The sequence below is a fragment of the Marmota monax genome, unplaced genomic scaffold (assembly GCF_021218885.2).
Source record: "Marmota monax isolate L192 unplaced genomic scaffold, Marmota_monax_Labrador192_F-V1.1 WCK01_AAM20220418_F8-fsc00080, whole genome shotgun sequence".
Classification (NCBI taxonomy): domain Eukaryota; kingdom Metazoa; phylum Chordata; class Mammalia; order Rodentia; family Sciuridae; genus Marmota; species Marmota monax.
In genome coordinates this window covers 6973590-6991551 of record NW_026694750.1, presented here as the reverse complement: position 1 = coordinate 6991551, position 17962 = coordinate 6973590, and the positions used below count along the sequence as shown (strand labels likewise).

The 17962-nt window shown below is 56.2% G+C and overlaps 1 protein-coding gene across 6 annotated transcripts in view; it reads left to right on the top strand.

Annotated features, from left to right (window-relative positions):
* Nucleotides 1-17962, top strand: part of Prdm16 (PR/SET domain 16) — a 310011-nt gene that overhangs the window by 261022 nt on the left and 31027 nt on the right. For all 6 annotated transcript variants that reach the window (XM_046424769.2, XM_046424771.2, XM_046424767.2 and 3 more), the window contains exons 4-6: nucleotides 3237-3371; nucleotides 12183-12285; nucleotides 17502-17712. In XM_046424769.2, the coding sequence (XP_046280725.1) occupies nucleotides 3237-3371; nucleotides 12183-12285; nucleotides 17502-17712 (449 nt within the window). The remainder of the gene's footprint in view (nucleotides 1-3236; nucleotides 3372-12182; nucleotides 12286-17501; nucleotides 17713-17962) is intronic.

Below are 17962 nucleotides of genomic sequence, written 5' to 3'. Positions count from 1 at the left end.
GTGTCCCATGCAGAGCAGCTGGCCAGGTCCATGTTCACACACTCTCTAAGAGCTGCAGATGTTGGCTGGGGCGTGGAGACAGCTAGAAGGACACGGGGCTGTGTCCAGATCCCTGCAGGTGTCCCAGGAAGGAGGCCTGCTCTGTACAGTGGGGGACACCATGGGAAGGTGGGCAGCCCACCCACCAGGATGCCTAAGCATGCTGTGTGCTGGGTCCAGGAGCACAGTGCTGCGCTTCACCGACCTGCTGTCCAGGTCATGGAGGCCAAGAAGGGCTCGAGGGCTGTGTCCAACCATGGACTCCAGGAGACACCTGGGTGGTCACAGGGCCAGGTGGACCAGCCATCTGCCTCCGGTCCCTTCCCACAGGGGCTGACTGATCTCTTCCTGAAGCCTACTGGCCCCTGAGACCATGCTGCTGGCCCCACACGCACACACACGCTGGCACACGCACATGCTGGCACATGCATGCACACACTGGCACATGCACGCACACGCTGGCACACGCACACACAATGGCACACGCACACACATACACCGATGCACACACTGGCACACGCACACACTGGCACACGCACACACTGGCACATGCACGCACATGCTGGCACACGCACACACAATGGCACACGCACACACATACACCGATGCACACACTGGCACACGCACACACTGGCACGCACACACTGGCACGCACACACGCACGCTCCTGCATGCACACAGCTGGGTGCCAACAAGCTCCAGGCACTGAAAGCATCTTGGTCAGCCACAGCTAGCAACAGGGGTTGCCCTTGCAGGGACTTCTGGGGGAGGAGGCCCAGGCCTGGGACGCCAAGGCCAGGCCAGCCCCAGGGAGCCGACCAGCAGACCTCACAGAGCCAGGTGCAGCGGAGGCCCACAGGAGCTCCACCCCACAGTGGGGCAGGGAGGGTCCCTCTGTCTTGACCACTCCCCCCAGGGGCCAAGCAGAAGGCCGGGCTGCCCAACAGGTGGAAGGCCACTAACCCAGGCTGATGGCCTGGGTCTTCTTAGTGGCCCAGGGTCTTCTTAGCGGTCTTCTTAGCGGTCTTCTTCATGTGACCTCATGTTTCACGTGAGGTCCTCAGTACCCCTGCTCTGAGCCCTGAACGGACAGTGGTCACAGAACCCCCTGGACAAGGCCCAAGCCTTCCACGGGGCCCCTACAGAAAAAGGTGCAGGCCACACCCTTGTCCTGGAGCTGAGGGTCCTGCTCTTGGGAGGCATCCTGAGCCCCTCCTGGTCACTGGGCTCAGGGAGCAGTGTGGTTGGGGGCACAGGGTCATGTGCCCTTGTTCTCCAACAGGATGTGCCAACCTGGTGCTGAGCTGGCCTCCCCACCCGCTGTGTGCTCAGGGTCCAGCTCCTGCCAGAGTCCCTGGAGAAGAGGAGCAGGAGGCACAGACGCAGGGTTTGGGACCATGGGTCTCCGCGTTGCCTCTGGCTGCTGTTGACCTTTATGAAAACAGAACTTCAGTGAGTTCCAAAGACTCCCATGGCCCACAGGGGCTCAGAGACCCAGCAAGCATCCGCTGGGCAGGGGAGTGTTGCGTACCAGGCCAGGGATCTGCACACTGGGGATGGACACTCAGCACCAGTGGTCAGGGGCATGGCCTCCTGGGGCTGGAGGGCAGGGACAGAGCACCCATCCCTTCTCTGCCCTCCTGCTCTCCCTACCCCATCCTGGCTGGCACAAGTCCTCAGAGATCTCAGAACCAAGGCCCCAGCCCCATTCCAGGTTGGCTGGGCCTGAGCATTTCCCCTCAGAGACTTGCAGCTTAAAGCACAGCGGCACCCCATGGGCTCCGGAGGGGCTGTGGTTGGGGGTGAATGGGAAGCCGTGCACAGACGGGCCCGACAGCAGGGCCATGCACCCCAGCAACACTGGTCCCTGCCACCTCCGGGGGTGGCACTTCCCCAACAACTCTGAAGCCAGGCAGGCCCAGGCCATCAGGAAGGATCCCCGCACTTATGGGGGCACCTCAATTATATTCAAAGCATCTGACTGTGGGTGGAAGTGGGCAGTGCAGGTGGACAGGCCCTTTCCCACATCCTACTCCTCACAACAGAGTACCTGGAGGACGTAGCTCGGGGGTTCAGGATTCTGGAGTCAGCATCCACGTCCCATGTGATGGCCAGTGCCTCCTACCCTGACTCCCTGGGACCCTGTGGATTCCCGGTTCCCATCACCCCTGTCCACCTGGGCACACTGCCCACCTGAAACCTCCTGCATACCTGACATGCCTGTCTGTACATGCCTGGATACACCTGCCCACCAAGACACACCTGAACACCTGGGCACACCTGCACCCTAGGCCCATACATACCTGCACACCTGGACTCAGCCTCTCTCCACATGATAGTGGCCTTATCCCTTGCCCGCCAGCCTCTCTCCCCCACTCCTGCCCTCGTATGTCCATGATGCTGCTGGTTCAGAGGCTCTGGACCCAGAACCTGAGGCCGGCACCGAACGGGCAGGGGAGGCCGGGAGGCTGGACTCAAGTGCAGCTGCCCCAGTGGCCAGCAGGTCAGGTCAGACCTTCTCCCATGAACGGTGCTCTCAGAGGCAAGACGGTGACACAGATCAGAAATCAAGCCTGAGAAGGTGCCACTTGCCTGTCAGGAGTGGGATTCAAAAGACAGCATCAGCAACACCAGAAAGCCAGGCCGGAGCAGGTGTCCTGGGAGTGTGGTGAGAGCCGGGCACTTGCCGCCACCGCTCGGCACCGGGAATGTTCCGATTTCAAGGAAACGGATGGTTTTCTGACTTCCAGGGCCATGTGCAGGCTGGTGTGAGCATGAGCACAGGGACGCAGGCACACACACTCGGTGACAGCACACACCCAGGCTCAGACACAGCTGCACCCCCAATGACACCTTTACCTTCAAAAGCGTTTTTTCTTTTTCCTAGCCCGACGCTCGGGCTGTCTTTAGCAGAGGGCTCTGTTCTTAGACGCAGTGGCCTCTGCTTACTCACACCTGGGTCAGCCTTGCTGGGGAGATTGCCGTGCTGAGACCTGCTCGGTGAGAAAGGAAAAGGGTCCCCCGCCCCCAAGGTCGCCGGGCTCAGCAGCTGGGCCAAGCAGGGCCTGGCTGATAACCACGTGGCTGGCTGAGGCCGGTGCTCACGTGCTGTCCCCCTGAGCCTGCGGGGACAAGGCAGCGTGCAGCCCCGAGCACACTGGGTGCCTCTGACCTTCGGTTTGCTTCTTCCCTGGCAGATCTCTGAAGACCTGGGCAGCGAGAAGTTCTGCGTGGATGCCAGCCAGGTGGGGGCTGGCAGCTGGCTCAAGTACGTCCGTGTGGCATGCTCCTGTGATGACCAGAACCTCTCCATGTGTCAGATCAACGAGCAGGTAGGTCCAGGCTGTGCGCAGGGGCTCTGCCCCTCGGAGTTATCCTAGGGGACACACTCCAGGGTGGATGGAGGTGCCTCGGTGAGGGACAGCTGAGCCCATGCCGGGGGCTTCTGTCCTGCTATGGGGCAGCTGCCTGACACTTGGCCAATGCTGGCTCTCTGGGGTGCTTCGCTGCCCTGGGACGCTCCCCTGGAGCCTTCAGTCAGCCATCTTGCCTGAGGCCAGCAGCACTGACAGCTGAAAGGTGGTGGCCTTGACAAGGGCAGCAGGGCAGGCAGGGTCCCAACCACAAGAGCCACGCTCCCTGCGGATGCTGCTGCCCACGAGACACGAGAGAGGTGGGAAGAGAGGCCAACCGCAGGAGCCCTGTCTGAACCCGGGTTTCACCAAGCTCTCCAGAAGGGTCAGCGCTGGCCAGCAGGAAGCTGCTGGGGCACCTCCCAGGCCAAGCCAGACTGAGACCCAGCCCCCTCCCAGAGCCCCAGCCTGCCGAGGGCTTGGCCTTGTTTTGACACGGTCCCTTCCCGCCAGGAGCAAGCCGGATGCCTCCTGAGCTGTGAGGTCCTCTCCCTGGCCCACAGGGGTGAGAAGCCCTTCCCTTCTGTTCCCAGCCCCGGGGCCAAGGGTCCTGCAGGCTTGTGGACCGTACCCAGGGCGGTCACCGAGGCCACGTGCCAGCTGGGAGTGGAGACGTGTGGCTTCTTGAGACTCCAGGAGGCCACCCATCCATGCTGGTCGCCACTTCCCCTGGCTTCACCTGGAGCTTGCAGGTGGGCTGGAGACCTCCACATCCAGCCAGGCCCAGCAGCGGCCTCCGTCCTGTGTTCCCACTGGGCTCCTCTGAGGTGCTGGACTCCCAGCCCCTTCCTGCAGGGCCATCTGCTTTGCCTGTCTTGGGGCTCTGAGGGAGATTTCATTTGCAAAATGAGGTCCTACGACTTTAAAAGACATTCATGGAGACCTCTGTTAAAAGACAGAGGCCACATTCTTGTGTAGACCGTGCAGGCTGTTAAAGGCGCTTCAAGGCTCTTGACTCTGGAGAAATATTCTGTGTTAAGAAACAGCGCGGGAGACCTGGGCAGCCCCGGGCTGCCGAAGGTCCTTCCTCGTGGCTTGATCTCCCTTTGACTCAAGCTCGGTCTGGACCAAGCAGTGATTTTACCGGACACTGGACACCAGCTGGTTCCAAACAAGGGCGTGGATCCACCTCTCCACTAGGACTTCCGTGGCCTTTGGTTAGAACCCAAAGCTTTGAAAACAACTTTTCCTAACTGCAAATAATAATGATACAGAAATAAAGCAAAAGAATGACCGTGGACATTAAAACAGAACTTTAAAGGGGAGACCTTTCCTGCCTCCAGATGAAAGTGGAATGTGAGTGAGAAGGTTCAAGGCACCCAGAGCTCTGCTGAGCCCTCCTGGAGCAGGTCCGGGGACGCCCTGTGCTGGCTTGTCTGGAGGATGCTGAGGGGCAGCGGCCAGTGCACCCAGGCTGGCCAGGGCAGCATCTGTGAGACAGACCAGGTAGTGAAGGAGGCAGGCTCTTATATCGAGGGAATGAATGTTACTAGAACATCAAAATAAACCGAAGCAGAAAGGTGGGCAACTTGTGAGGCCAGCTCTGTAGAAACCAACCCTAAAGGGGAGGCGTCTTCAAAGCCCTGTCTTTATGGGGAATATCCAGGGACTCGTTTATTCTAGCTCCACACGGGCCTGTGTGGAACTGGCCCTGCAGCTCACTGTCCTTCCACTGTCAGGACCCGAGGACAGAATGACAGACCTGCCCTTTCCTGTTGGCCTTTGTTAGCCCCACCTCCGTCTCGGGACACTGCCGGCTCTGAAGCTCTGTGCTGGTGTGGGGCGCTTACCAGGCTCTGGCACCTACCCCTCTCGACAGCGAAGCCCCTCCAACGCCCCTCTGCCTCCCAGGAGTGACTCTCCCTGCTTCAGGGCTGTGGTGGATCCACAGCCACACATTAGGGGCACTCGGGGTGTGCGGTTGACAAACACCACCCCTAATAGCCCACAGAAGTGGCTCTTCCTCCTGGGCATTTCCAGTGTGCCCAGGCCGAGGGAGACAGGAGCAATGACCCCTCACACTGCAGGCGTATGGGGCACCCGAGATCCCCTCCAGTGTCTCCCAGACTGCGCCTCGGAACTGGACAGACCACAGGGCAGTGGCCCCCGGAGCACAACGGAAGCAGGTACAGGTGACCTGCAGGGAGCTGCAGGGGACATTGGGTCCAAGAGCCATCCCGAAACCTCAGCTTGGAATTCCAGCAACCAAAGGCAGACGAACAGCTGGGGGATAGCAATTTCCAAACTATAATAATAAGAAAAGTCACTCCCCGGAACCCACAGACTCCCAATACATATTGGTTGGTTGAATGAAATGACTTTTGAAAACACCTTGGAAGGGAATAATAGATCTCAAACTGCGTGTTCAGTAGTGGTCAAAAGCAGAGCAGCTCTCTCCCAGGACAACGCGGCCTTGGCAGAAAGCACCTTGGTTTCCTGGTCCCTCGGGGACACACATTCCTTCAAAGTAGCCTGCTTTGACCCTCTGTGGAGCTAAAATAAAAACCCTCCTCAAATATTAACAATAAAAAAGGTTTTGAAGACAGGTTTCTCTTTAAGAAGGAAACGTCACACAATATTAGCGGAGTTTCTCAGATCTCCATGGTCCCAAGGCCTTCTACCAGGATTTCTGGACAATTACAGACACCACACACTGACTCCCACACCTACACACACACATGCATGCACACACACACACGTGAGCACACATACACATCCACATGTGCACGGACAACACACACCCCACTACACACATGCACACACACACACATGAGCACACATACACATCCACATGTGCACGGACAACACACACCCCACCTCCACTCCAGCACAGACACTGGTGGAGGGAACCCATGGCACGTAGGTTAGCAAGGCCTGAGCCTAGTTTCAAAGTTCAAGACACATGATCTCAGCCCCAATTTCCAGAAGATCAAGGAGCCAAGCAACAAGAGGCTGTCACATCTTAACAGAAAGTTTGGAAGCTAAGTCCCCAGAGGAGACGTGGCCTCCAGATGCAGGGGAGCCTTCTGAACCGAGGACCAGGCTTTGTTCTCCACCTGAATCTCCTGCTGCTGGTGGTCAGGACGTGTAAACTTGGAAGCCTGGCCTCAGGGACTGCAGGAAGCCCTCAGAGGCCCTGCTCCACGTTTCCATCCAGGTGATGGGATTCCTCTCCTGGTACTCTGTGGCTGCCAGAGTTCCTGCCCGGGAGAGCTCCTGAGAAGGGACAGGCCCTTCCCTCACGCCCACCTCAGCCCTCCCGGGCCTGGCTCTCTCACCTGCAAGGAGACTTGTGGTGTCAACAAGCATAGAGAGGCTACTTCTTCTTTGACTTTATCTCACATGTTTTTTTTAATTCAAAATCATAAATTTTTCATTCTGGTCAGTTCCAAAATTAGCCTCCAACAATTGGATGCGGTTTTCTCTTTAGAAATGGGGAGGGTGGAGTTGGAGTTGGGGGACTCTCAGCCAGCTCACAAGACTGTTTTGATTCAGAAAATCTGCCACCTGTTATGAAGCTCTCTTTGGAACAAACTGACCGTGAGAGCAACAAGGTTTAAATTCAACCGCGCCATCACAATGACCATTTGCCAGAATTCACTTCCCGCTCCTTCTTAACCAAATGCAGCATTTTATTAGAAGAAGCCACTTAAGAATCTTGCTAATTTAACTATGGACTAATAATTTATATTTTTACAAACTGTACCCAAGGAATAAGTACGTAGATTTTTTTTCTGTTTGAGCTGCTGGGAAGATGGCAGAATCTACAGCAACAAAATACTAATAATTTAGGCACAGATAAAATTGCATCCGCATTGCATGGGAAGAGAGGAACGTGGCGAATCCCAGGGACACAGATGAGCTTTATCCTCTTGGCCAGAGGAAGGAATCGTCTGCATGTCTCTGGAGCCTGCCCAGGATGCTGAGCCCAGAACTGCTGTCCTCTTTGCTCCTGCCCAGCTCTGAGAAAGCAGGCAACAACACAGACCAGAGGAAGGCCCCTGAGGTCACAGCATGCATCTGGGGAAGGAGAAATGAAGACCTCTGCTCCAGCCGCAGACAGCTGCAAACGCTGCTCCTGCTGGATCTTGGAGCATCTTTTAAAGTTGGTTTTTCAAAACCAAAAGCTCAACCCTCAGCTGGCCTTGACAGCCCTGACCCAGAAGGTAACAGCTCAGCTGGGGGCCAGCAAGCGGTTAAAGTAAAGAGTGAGGTTTCCAAAGTCACCAAGAGACAGTGCTGGGACCCACCAAGTCTCTTCAGAGGTCTTAGACTCACAGGAAAACCCCCAGGGATGGTCCAGTCTGTCTCTAGGAGGACAGGAGGGTTGTGGGTTGCTAGGTGAATTTTCTTTTCAGCAATGATTTTAGAGGAATCCAAATTCCACTTGCCAATGTGGGTTGTGGTGGTAGAGGCCTTGTCTGTGCCTCACAAAACCTTTGCTGGTGCAAGTCAGGGAGATTCCCAAGTTTGGGATGCTGAGAGATTGAGTTTTCTTTTTCTTTTGGATTTTTTTTTGTAGTTGTAGATGAACAGAATGCCTTTATTTTATTTGTTTATTTATATGTGGTGCTGAGGATCGAACTTCACAGTGCCTCACACATGGTAGGCAAGTGCTCTGCCACTGAGCTATAGCCACAGCCCGGGTTTTCGTTTTCTAAGAACAGGGAAGGACATTTCCATCCTCTTAAAGTGTCTTATACCTAGTCAAGGAAAAGGAAAAATACAGTTGTCCAGGACTTTAATTAATAGATTGGAAAAAATCAATGATTCCAGGGAGGAGACGGCCACCTGTCTTTGATCTGCTGACTTTGAACCTGACTTTGAATCTAGTCATTCAAACACCCACATAATCTGGATAGAGTTTTTCATTTATTTAAATGTTAAAATTCTTAGATTACGTGGGAATGAACACTGGGGCACTTAACTCTTCAATCCAAAGGTGGGGACTCCGCTTGTGAACTGATCTGATACTAAAAAATATACGTCAGGAACTCTATGGAGAAAGCACCTCAAAGCCTAGCGCCACTGTGAAACGTGTCTTCCAGAACACTGCTGGGGACTTGACAGGGACTTGACTGGCACTCCGGGTCACGCAAAGCTGGTCTCTTGGCAGAACCCGTGCTGCACCCTCCTTCCCTGAGTGATTGCTCTGCTTTTGCAGAAAAGGTGGTGGTTGTTTGTCCCAGACCTCTGCTTACTCTGAGGAGCCCCCTGCAGGTCTGGAGAGTGACAAAGGGACAAGGAACCGGCCAGGTGACACTAAGCATGGCTGTGATTCCAAGGACCTGTGCTCTGTGCTGTTCCCCAAGCTCAGAAAAGCCCTGTGGTTGCAGAGAGAAGCTGAGGGGAGGAAACGGGGCTGCCCTCCAGGCTGGTCTAGAACAGACAGCTCTCGGCACTAGCAACCTCAGCTGTTGGTGGAGGCCACCGGCCACCCCATGGTCACAGAGGATCCCAACCTTGCACAGACCCAGGACCCACACCCACCTAAACAGTGCAGTGGACATGTCCAGAAAAAGCCCGGGCGCTTGAGCGCTGTCACCTGAGCAAGATGTGGTCTGGTGCCTCCCCAGTGCCAGCGCCCTCCGGCCCTCTCCTAAAAGGCCGGTTGGGGGCTAAAGGATACCAGACTCTGGGGCTTCATTTTCCTTGAACGAACTTTCTTCCTTCCTGTGAAAACTCGGCCCCAGCCGCGATGCTAATTTGGCGCCACACAATAAACCGTCTGCAGGAATTTTTAAGGGGCTGCAATATAATTTACGACGGGCCCTGCACGGAAGGAGCCCGGGGCGGTAAGGTACCCGGCGGTCTGTAGCGCCCGCCCTGCAAGGGAGATGCCCAGCCCCCGTCCGCCACCGCTGCCGCGCGTCCCACCGAAGCCGGCCTTTGTCCCGGGAAGTGCCGGACCGCGGACAAGAAACCGTGGCGCTCGGCGCGCGCCTGGCCGATAACGCCTCTTGGGCCATTTGGAACAGGCCGGGAAACGCGGCGGCTGTTCCGTGTACCTCGGCGCCGTTGGCAAAGGCGGGGTCGGCCGAGTTTGGAAACAGTGGCGCTGATTCCTGTTCACCTCCATGCCCACCTCCAGGCGGAGGCAGGTCGGGGACACCCCCGGCCCCGCCCTGGGCCCTGCGATTAGCGCTAATAGCGATTAATTCCGTCCGCGGCTCAAAGTCCCAGCGGCCACGGCTGCCTGGCCTGCCGCCCTGTGTCCCCTACGCGCCCCCGCCAGGCGCCCCGCAGCCGCGGAGTGGGTCCCGGGCCCAGGGACCAAGGACAGGGCGCCCGCGGCCGAACGCGCTAGATCCAGGCTGCGGCGCGGTGACTGCGCCGGCAGGGAGGGTACCCCCCGGAGGCTCCCGTCCTCGCAGCCAGGAGTTGGGGTCCTAGGAGGCCCGGCGATCCCAGGAGCAGAGGTGTGGGGGTGTGGGGTCTCGGGGGTCCCTGCAGCCCTGGGAGGAGGCCGGAGGAGGAGGGCTGGGCAGTTTCCAGAGCCTGGGTGGGGATTCCAGGAGGCGCGGCTGCCCTGAGCCAGAGTTGGGAGTTGAGGCTCCCGGGATCCCGGCAGCCCAGAGAGAAGTGGGTGGGCTGGGGCAGGATTCCTAGGAGGCCGACACGCCCTCCCTCGGGGTGAACGGTGTGGGGTCCCAGGATTGCTGGCGGCCTGGGGGGGTGTCTCCCAACCTCTGCGCCCATCTAAGTAGGCAGAGCTGCGGGAGGATGCACCCACCGTGCGGGTCGCCAGGTGGGAACGTGCTGGCTTGGGGGGGGGGGCGCAGCAGGGAGGGTAGGAGCTGCCTGGGCGCACCCTCTGCTCCCGCCCGCCTACGCACTGGGGGTCTTTGGCCGGGTGGGGGGAAGTGTGGCCGCCCCACTTGGTAACAACTCCTGACCATGCCGGCCCCTGTGGTTCCAAGGGTCCCCTGCTGGCCCCCTGGCGTGGCCACTTCCTGGCCTTCTGCACTCTGTGTCCGAATTTGAAACACTGTGGCTTAAATCTGATTTTTTTTTTAAATTCAGCCAATGAGAGGTTTTTTTTTTTTTTAGATGATACAAAACTGGGATTTTAATTGGTTTCATTAATGAAGTTAATTTGGTCCACTTTAAAATCTACTCATTATTTTATCAATCTATCTGAAAATAACTGCCAAACAAAATAACTACTACCGACTGCTGGTAGAAGAACTTCACACACTGATAAGATATATGTGTGTGCACCTGTGTGTTTCCTACCTCATGTAGGGTGGCCGCTGGGAGTCCTGGGAATAGCAGCCAGTGAGTTCCGGGCTGTGGGGAGCCTCTCTGTGTGTCCTGAAATCTCACTGGTGTCCTGTGGAGTTGGATGGGTAACAGAGCCCTCAACTTGGGGGACAGCATATGCAGCCTAGAGAGGCAAGTGGCCAGCTGGTGCTCAGTTCTGTCTCTGCAGTGCTGACCACCTCTAGCCACCGACCCCAACCAGGGCCAGCTGCTATGGAGCCTGACCCATACTAACTGGAGAGTGCAGGGAGAAGTGTCACCCACAGCAAGGACAGCCCCTCCCCTCAACCCCTGGAGAGCCTGAGTCTACCCAGCCCTGTCTTCCTGGTCAGTGTTCCACCCTCTGCCCATTCAGTTCTATCCTGGACCCCTCCTCCATGAGGATGGTGCTGAGGATCTCCCAGGGCAGTCCTCGGGCCAGGTGGCAGGTTCCCGGAAGCTCTTTGTTCCAGGTATCAGAATAGAGCCCCAAACACCCCTGTGCCACAGGCAGGCAGTCGATGGCCCCGACAGAAAAGTGCCCACACCTCTAGCCCTTCCAGTCCGAAGATGTCACTACGCCCAGGGAGGAGTGGCCCACATGGGGGTCCCGAGTCCTTGTGCCTTCAGATTGGGTCCTCCCCAAAGTCCCTGGGACCTGCAGTGACAAGATGGCCTGCCTCCCTTTCTAAATTGCTAGAGGTTTCTTCCTCTGACCCTTTGCCTTCACCACTGCCAAGAGAAGACCACTTTTCTCAGGAGACATGGCCCAGGTCAGAGCTGCTGGGCAAGACATTCCAGATGTGGTTCCCCTCGACCCCAGTGCTCGTTCAGGCTGTACAATCTGTCCTGCACCCCCACTGTGTTCTCAGGGCACCCCCATCTCCAGCCCACTGCCAAGTGCTGGGCATTAAGCTATGGCAGGTCCTCCATCCTCCCACACGCAGCCTCCGTGACTCTGGGGTGCATCACTCCTGTGGGAATTTCAGGCAGTGTCCTTACCCACAGCCTGTGCCTGCTCTCGGCCACCTTCAAAAACAACCAGATTCACGCTGCACTCTGAGCCCCTGGTGGCCAGCTGGTGCTCAGTTTTGTCTCTGCAGCACGGGGCCTCTCGCTTCTACCCACAAAGGACACAGAAGGGATCCAAAACCCTGCTCCCAGTGAGAATTGCTCCAGTCTGGGGGTTTCCAGGAGACCTCCTGACTGGGGACTTGACACTGACCCTCACCTCTTTAATTTTTCACCCTCTTCTATCAATATCCCAAAACAGGATGAAACAAATTAAAACGGACTCCATTCCTTTTGTGCACACGCTGCTCAACTCCTGAGGGAAACCTCTTAGCAGCAATTAGAAGCCAGGTCAAGTGGCCTGTGGGCCAGCCTCCCCACAGCGACCTCTGCAGCCTGTGGGGCTGAGTGTGCACGGAGCTCTGCGGATAGCGGCAGTGCCCATGCTTACCCTTCTCTCTGGTCTCTTCATTCTAGATTTATTATAAAGTCATTAAGGACATTGAGCCGGGTGAGGAGCTGTTGGTGCACGTGAAGGAAAGTGCCTACTCCCTTGGCGCGGTGCCACCCAGCCTGGATGGTAAGACCCCACTGGGCCGCCACCTGGGCCCCACCCCTCGAAGGAGGTACCAGGTGTCTCTTCACGTCACACCACGTGCTGGGGGGCTGGGCTTCTGGCAATGCAGTGTCCAGTGTTTGCAGACCCCAGGTCAGCTGATGTAGTGCTGCTGGACCCCTCAGCCTGGGGGCTTCCTCCCTCCTTCCCTGGGACCTCGGAGTCTCACCCCAAATGTGAGAAGGGCTAGGACAGTGTGGGCCATCGTAGCCTGCCGAGTTCTGACTATAGTGATTTGTAAAGCTCTATTAATATTATTTCCATTATAAGTTTTCCCACCCCCAAAAAAATTCATAGCCTATTTTGTGACTTGGAAGGCTGTCCCTGCTCACTTTGGGGCTTCCTGTCGTCTCAGATAAGAGGGAGATGGCTACATATGGGTCTTTAGAAGTGATGTTCACTCGCAGTTTGAAGTTCAGGAGAGTTGGGAGCCTTTACTGGGTGGGAGGACAACTCGAGGGTGGAGTGGGTCTTCTGCTCCTCCCTGCAGGCCTGGGCAACCTCTCTGCTCTCCTTCCCTCTCTGTCATCAGAGTACCTGTCCCTTAGGATGTGACCAGCCAGTGCCCCTTTCTGTCTGTCTGCACCCCTCGAGGAGAAGCCAGCTCCCACAGACGTGGTTCCAGAGCCCAGGCTGGCATTCCTTCCTTGTGCTGAGCAGCCGGGGCTCCTGGGCTAGTGGTTTGAGGGGGGCCCACACGGCCTGTGAGCACGGGTCGGTGGCCCTGAGTGGCTTTGCTAAACAGATGTTCAGCAGCTTCTTTTTGGATGAGACCACACCAGTGGACAGAAAGGCCTTCTCTCTGTCTAGCTGTTTCCAGAACTAGCGATTCCTGCTCACGCCAGAGAAAGGAGGGAGGTTGGGCTCCTCCTCCCTGCTTCCTCTCCCTCCCCTGCAAACATACCAAGGTTTAATGATTAATGCCATTAACCCCGAGTTCCTCCAAGGAGCCCCTCTGACTTCCCGGTGACGGAGCCGTGTGGCTGGCCAGGCAGCTGGAATTAGCAGGAAGGCTTTAGGACCAGACCCCCAAGACTGCCTTAGTTTACCCCTCAACCCATGCCTGGCCCAGCAATCAGAGTCCCCCCTCTATGGGGCAGCAGTCTCTGTCCCTGACTCGGCAGAAAGGAAATCGCCACAGAGGACAGTTTTGCCAGCCGGGTGCCGTCTGTGCTCTCCCCTAAAGTTTGGTTTTAATTAGGCCGTTGAGAAAAGAAAAATAAATCTGCAAGATTTGAGTAGCAAGAGGGAGGTCTCATTTTCCCTAAAATAATTGTTGAAAAGACCTGTGAATCTTAGATGTTGCATGAGAGCTCCGGGAGATAAATCTACTTAACTTAAGGAGAGCACTCGACTCCGGAATTTCATTTGTACAATGAAATCTCTTTCTTCCAAAGGTTTTTTAAAAACCTTGATTCCTGTTCCCCACCTGCCTCCAACCCCCGATATTAAATAACTTGAGTCTACATTTTCCTAATAATCTATCAAACGTCTGTGGGCTAATTGCTTTCCACACACAATAGTCCAACATCAAATATTTGACTTTTCCACCCTCTGCTGTCAAGGTCGCTTCTTTGCCGCCCCAAAAGCCACTCCCCACCCCCACTTAAACTCTGAATCCAGCAGAAAGAAAATGCAAAAACGTTCCTCACTAAGATAATTATCATAAAAACTCTTTTATGCCAGCCTGGCTAAATGCAGAGACCCCTTATCACTGCAGGAATTTGGAGTCAGCTCTCGAGCTCTTTCGAGGCTGGAGTCGTAGATTAGCGTGTGGATGCCGTGTAATTGTGAACCCCTCCGTTCTCGAAGCCATTAGGCACTGATTTATTTTTCTGTTATGTTCCTGCTCTGCCGTGAAAGTTGCTGATGGAACTTGAGCTAGACAAGGAGGTGCAGGTTTGATGGGCAAGACACAGGCTGGGCCCGAGTGGCTTGGTTTGGGTAGAAGTTAGACTGTCTACCTCAGCCCAAGACCCTCCACCGCAGTTAGTTGAAGAGAGCTCGGTTTCCAATCATTCTCTTTTGTGCTTTTGGGAGAGCAGGGCTTGGCTGGGGACCACATCAGGTGAGAGGTTGAAAGGGAGCTTGGTTTGCTGACCACGTTCAGATTCCCAGGTCCAGCGACCTTTCATTTTCTTTAGACGCTTGTCAAAAAGAATTCTTTCCCATGAGAACTTTCTTGGTCTTGGGAGAAAATAAAGTCCTTTGTATTCAAATGTGCTTTTCCATCTAGAGAGGCTCATAATAATGCACTGCCCCCTCTCCAGGGAAGGTCCAGAGGACACTGTGTGTGCGTACAGTGTGAGACAGACACACAACACCATGGGTTGCCACAGGACGCGCGTCAGGGTGTTGCACACACTTTTAGCACTTCTTTAAAATGGGGTTTCTGTTGCTGCTGAAGGGAAACCCGTGTGCACTCGGATCCCGCCTCCCCTGCCTGCGGGAAGCCAAAGGGCCCGTCCACACCACACACATGGGCTGGTGAGGCTCTGCTGTGTCTTCCAGGGCGGACACGGGAGTTTGCAGAAGAATGGGGCCAAGGACGAAGGAACACCGTGTGTCACCATGGCCCACTGCACTGCCTCCAGTGTGCCCTCGGACACCACCAGAATCAGAATCTGGACTTTCATTTTAAACCGGTCAAGTCCTCTGCTGATTCTGTTGCACGGTGTCTTGTTTGCTTCTGTAGGACTGGGGACTGAACCCAGAACCGCACACATGCTCACGTGCTCTGCCCCTGAGCTACACCCCTAGCCCCCCAGATTTTTATTTTAAATCCAAATTTCAAATCAAAAATGGGAAAATGAGTTGGTCAGCAGGATGGGTGAGTGGAGGTGGCACTTCTTCTTGTCTTTGGTTTCAAACCTCAGCTTCTGCAGTTGTGCTTCTTTTTGGCTGGGGGACTCGAGAAGCATCATAAAAATGGTGACTTAGTTCTGATGCTGGTGGTATCCCTCATCTATTCTGTGACAAAGTGGGACACACAAACAGCACCCATGGCGCTCGGGTTAGTGCAAGGCTCCAATACATGAATCCCATGAGGCTCTTAGGACAGCGCCTGCCCCACAGGTGCCCAGGGAACCTCCCGTGTGAACATCACTGTTCACATAATGTTCACAGCAAACACCTCTTGAAAAGATACTGCACACTGGGTTATATTAAAGCCATCGTGTAGACCTGGAGGGTGACTATTTCTGTAATGTGAGTCACCTTTGCCCTCCTCCTCCCCCTCCTCACTCTGAGGTTCCCATTGGGGGTCACACCCTGGCACCCAAGGATGAGTCCAGGGCCTAGGAGGGGTTTTCTGGCTCTGCATCTGTCCAGGAATGATCCCAGGTGGCCTCCCCTACAGATGCTGGGGTAGAGACTTGGGTGCCCAGTGTCCAGCATGAGGCTGCAGAGCAGTCCTGTGGCCCAGTGTGGCCCAGCAGGGCTGTGTGGGTGAGGGTCTGCATCGGGTGAGGCTTTCTTTCTCTGTGGTCTCGTCCTCCCAAGCAAGTTCCGTGTTGTCCACAGGCTCAGATGAGGCAGCAGGGCCAGGACACCTAACTCCTGGTGAAACTGGGTTATCTGGACTAGAAGTGGCATCTGCCACGAGGCCCCAAACCCACGCAGGCCCAAGGCCCTCTTTTGGCCTGGCAGCCCTTCCTTGCCACCCAGATATTAGCCCCTTTCCAAAGACTTGGCCAGGAGTCACAGCTGGTGGGCAGCACTGTGTCCTGTAGGTGTCGCCCTGTGGGCTCAGCAGCAGCATCTTAGGGACTCAAGGTGGCACTGGGTTCCCACCATTAGGGGTGGCAGTACAGCCCAGGCCTCTACCCTTGGGCTCAGGGAAGCCTCCAGTATCAGGAGGTGCCCCTGCCCATGGCTATCACAATGCCCAGGCTGCAGCGCATCTCGCCTCCTCCAGGACTTGGAGATGGCCCCTGGTCATAGCTGTCTCTCCTTTGTCCCCATCTCTCCTGCCTCGGTACCCTGCAGCTCCAGCCTTCTCAGTCAGCCCAATTCACGGAGGCTCTGCCCAGGCTGGGCACGTGCACACCCACACGTTCACATGAGCACACGCAACCCCTGACACACATCCACACATCTGAACATGTGCACACGTGTTCATGCATTCACAGTGCACGTGGATGCACTGCACACGTGCACATGCGATGCGCACACTCAAAGCATACATGTGCACATAAGTATGTGCCTACGTAACACATGACACAGTTATGTGCTCACAAGTGACAACACAACATGCATGCATGACCCACCAAAACACATGCACGCATGCAAAGTGTGCACACGTGGACACACAAAGATGGATACAAACATGTACATACCCCAAATGCAGGCACATTTGCACAGTACATGCATACTACACATGTGCAAGCTTGGAAATATGCCAGCACACGAATATTTGCATACACAGTTGCCTAGAAACCCATGAACACATGTTCACGTACACACATGTGCATGTAAACACAAATGCATGTTCATGAGTGTGGGTGCAAATACACAGACATGCACACATGTTCACACAAAGACGCACAAACATGGTACAGTTGTGCTGGGCTGGTCAGACTCCTGCAAAGACATCACATGCAACTGCACATACCATGCACAAGCATGTGTCTGCACACCCATACGTGCCCACAAGCATACACAAATGTGCTGTGCTACTGTGAGAGGTCAGAGCAGGTGTTCGCTCTCCAGCCAGGTGGCAAGCAGGGTTCCGAGTGCAGGCAGGGAGGCAGAAGGGGGCCCAGACTCACCCCCGCGGGGTGACAGCTCCAGCCTGATTGTTTGGCTTGGCACCGTGGTCAGGATGCTGCTCATAAACTTAATAATAGCTGCCCCCCTTTTAATTTGTTTGACCTTGATGACAATAATTTATTATACGCATTGGCGCTCTGTCGTCTCTTCCTCTGATTCATAAACAAAGCCTTGGCCTGGCTTCCTTCTGGCTTCCTTCTGGCTCCCAGGCAGAGCCCCCTCTCGCCCACAGTGGCTGCCTGAGGCACGGCCAGGGCCCTCGTGCGGCTCAGTGTTTCCCAGGAGGCAGAGCCGGGGTCTTCCGTCCCTGTGGTTCCCAGGCCCCGGGGACCCTGGCTCCAGGATGGGGGCAGAGGAGAGCCAGACAGGGGGGCTCTGGCTCTGCTGCCACCTCCTGTCCTGTCTTGCAGAGGAGCCCACGTTCCGCTGTGACGAGTGTGACGAGCTCTTCCCGTGCAAGGTGGACCTGCGGCGCCACAAGAAATACGCCTGCGGCTCTGCGGGGACTGCCATCTACCAGGGCCTGGGGGAGGGGCTCAAGCCCGATGGCCTCGGTGGCGGGGGCAGCGACCCCTCCCACGAGTGCAAGGACTGCGAGCGGATGTTCCCCACCAAGTACAGGTGCCACCCCCCGCCAGGCGGTCACCAGGGGCAGGCGGTCACCAGGGGCAGGCGGGCACCAGGGGCAGGTGGGCACCAGGGCCAGGCGGGCACCAGGCCCCCGTACAACGCGGGGACAGAGCAGGCGCACCAGCGGCCCGTGCCGGAGCCTTGGTGTCGCCCCATTCCCACCAGAAAGTCTGAGCCCCAGAAAGACCTGCTCATCCCTGACAGGGAGGCCACTGCCCCTGCCGGCTGCAGGCCTGAGTTG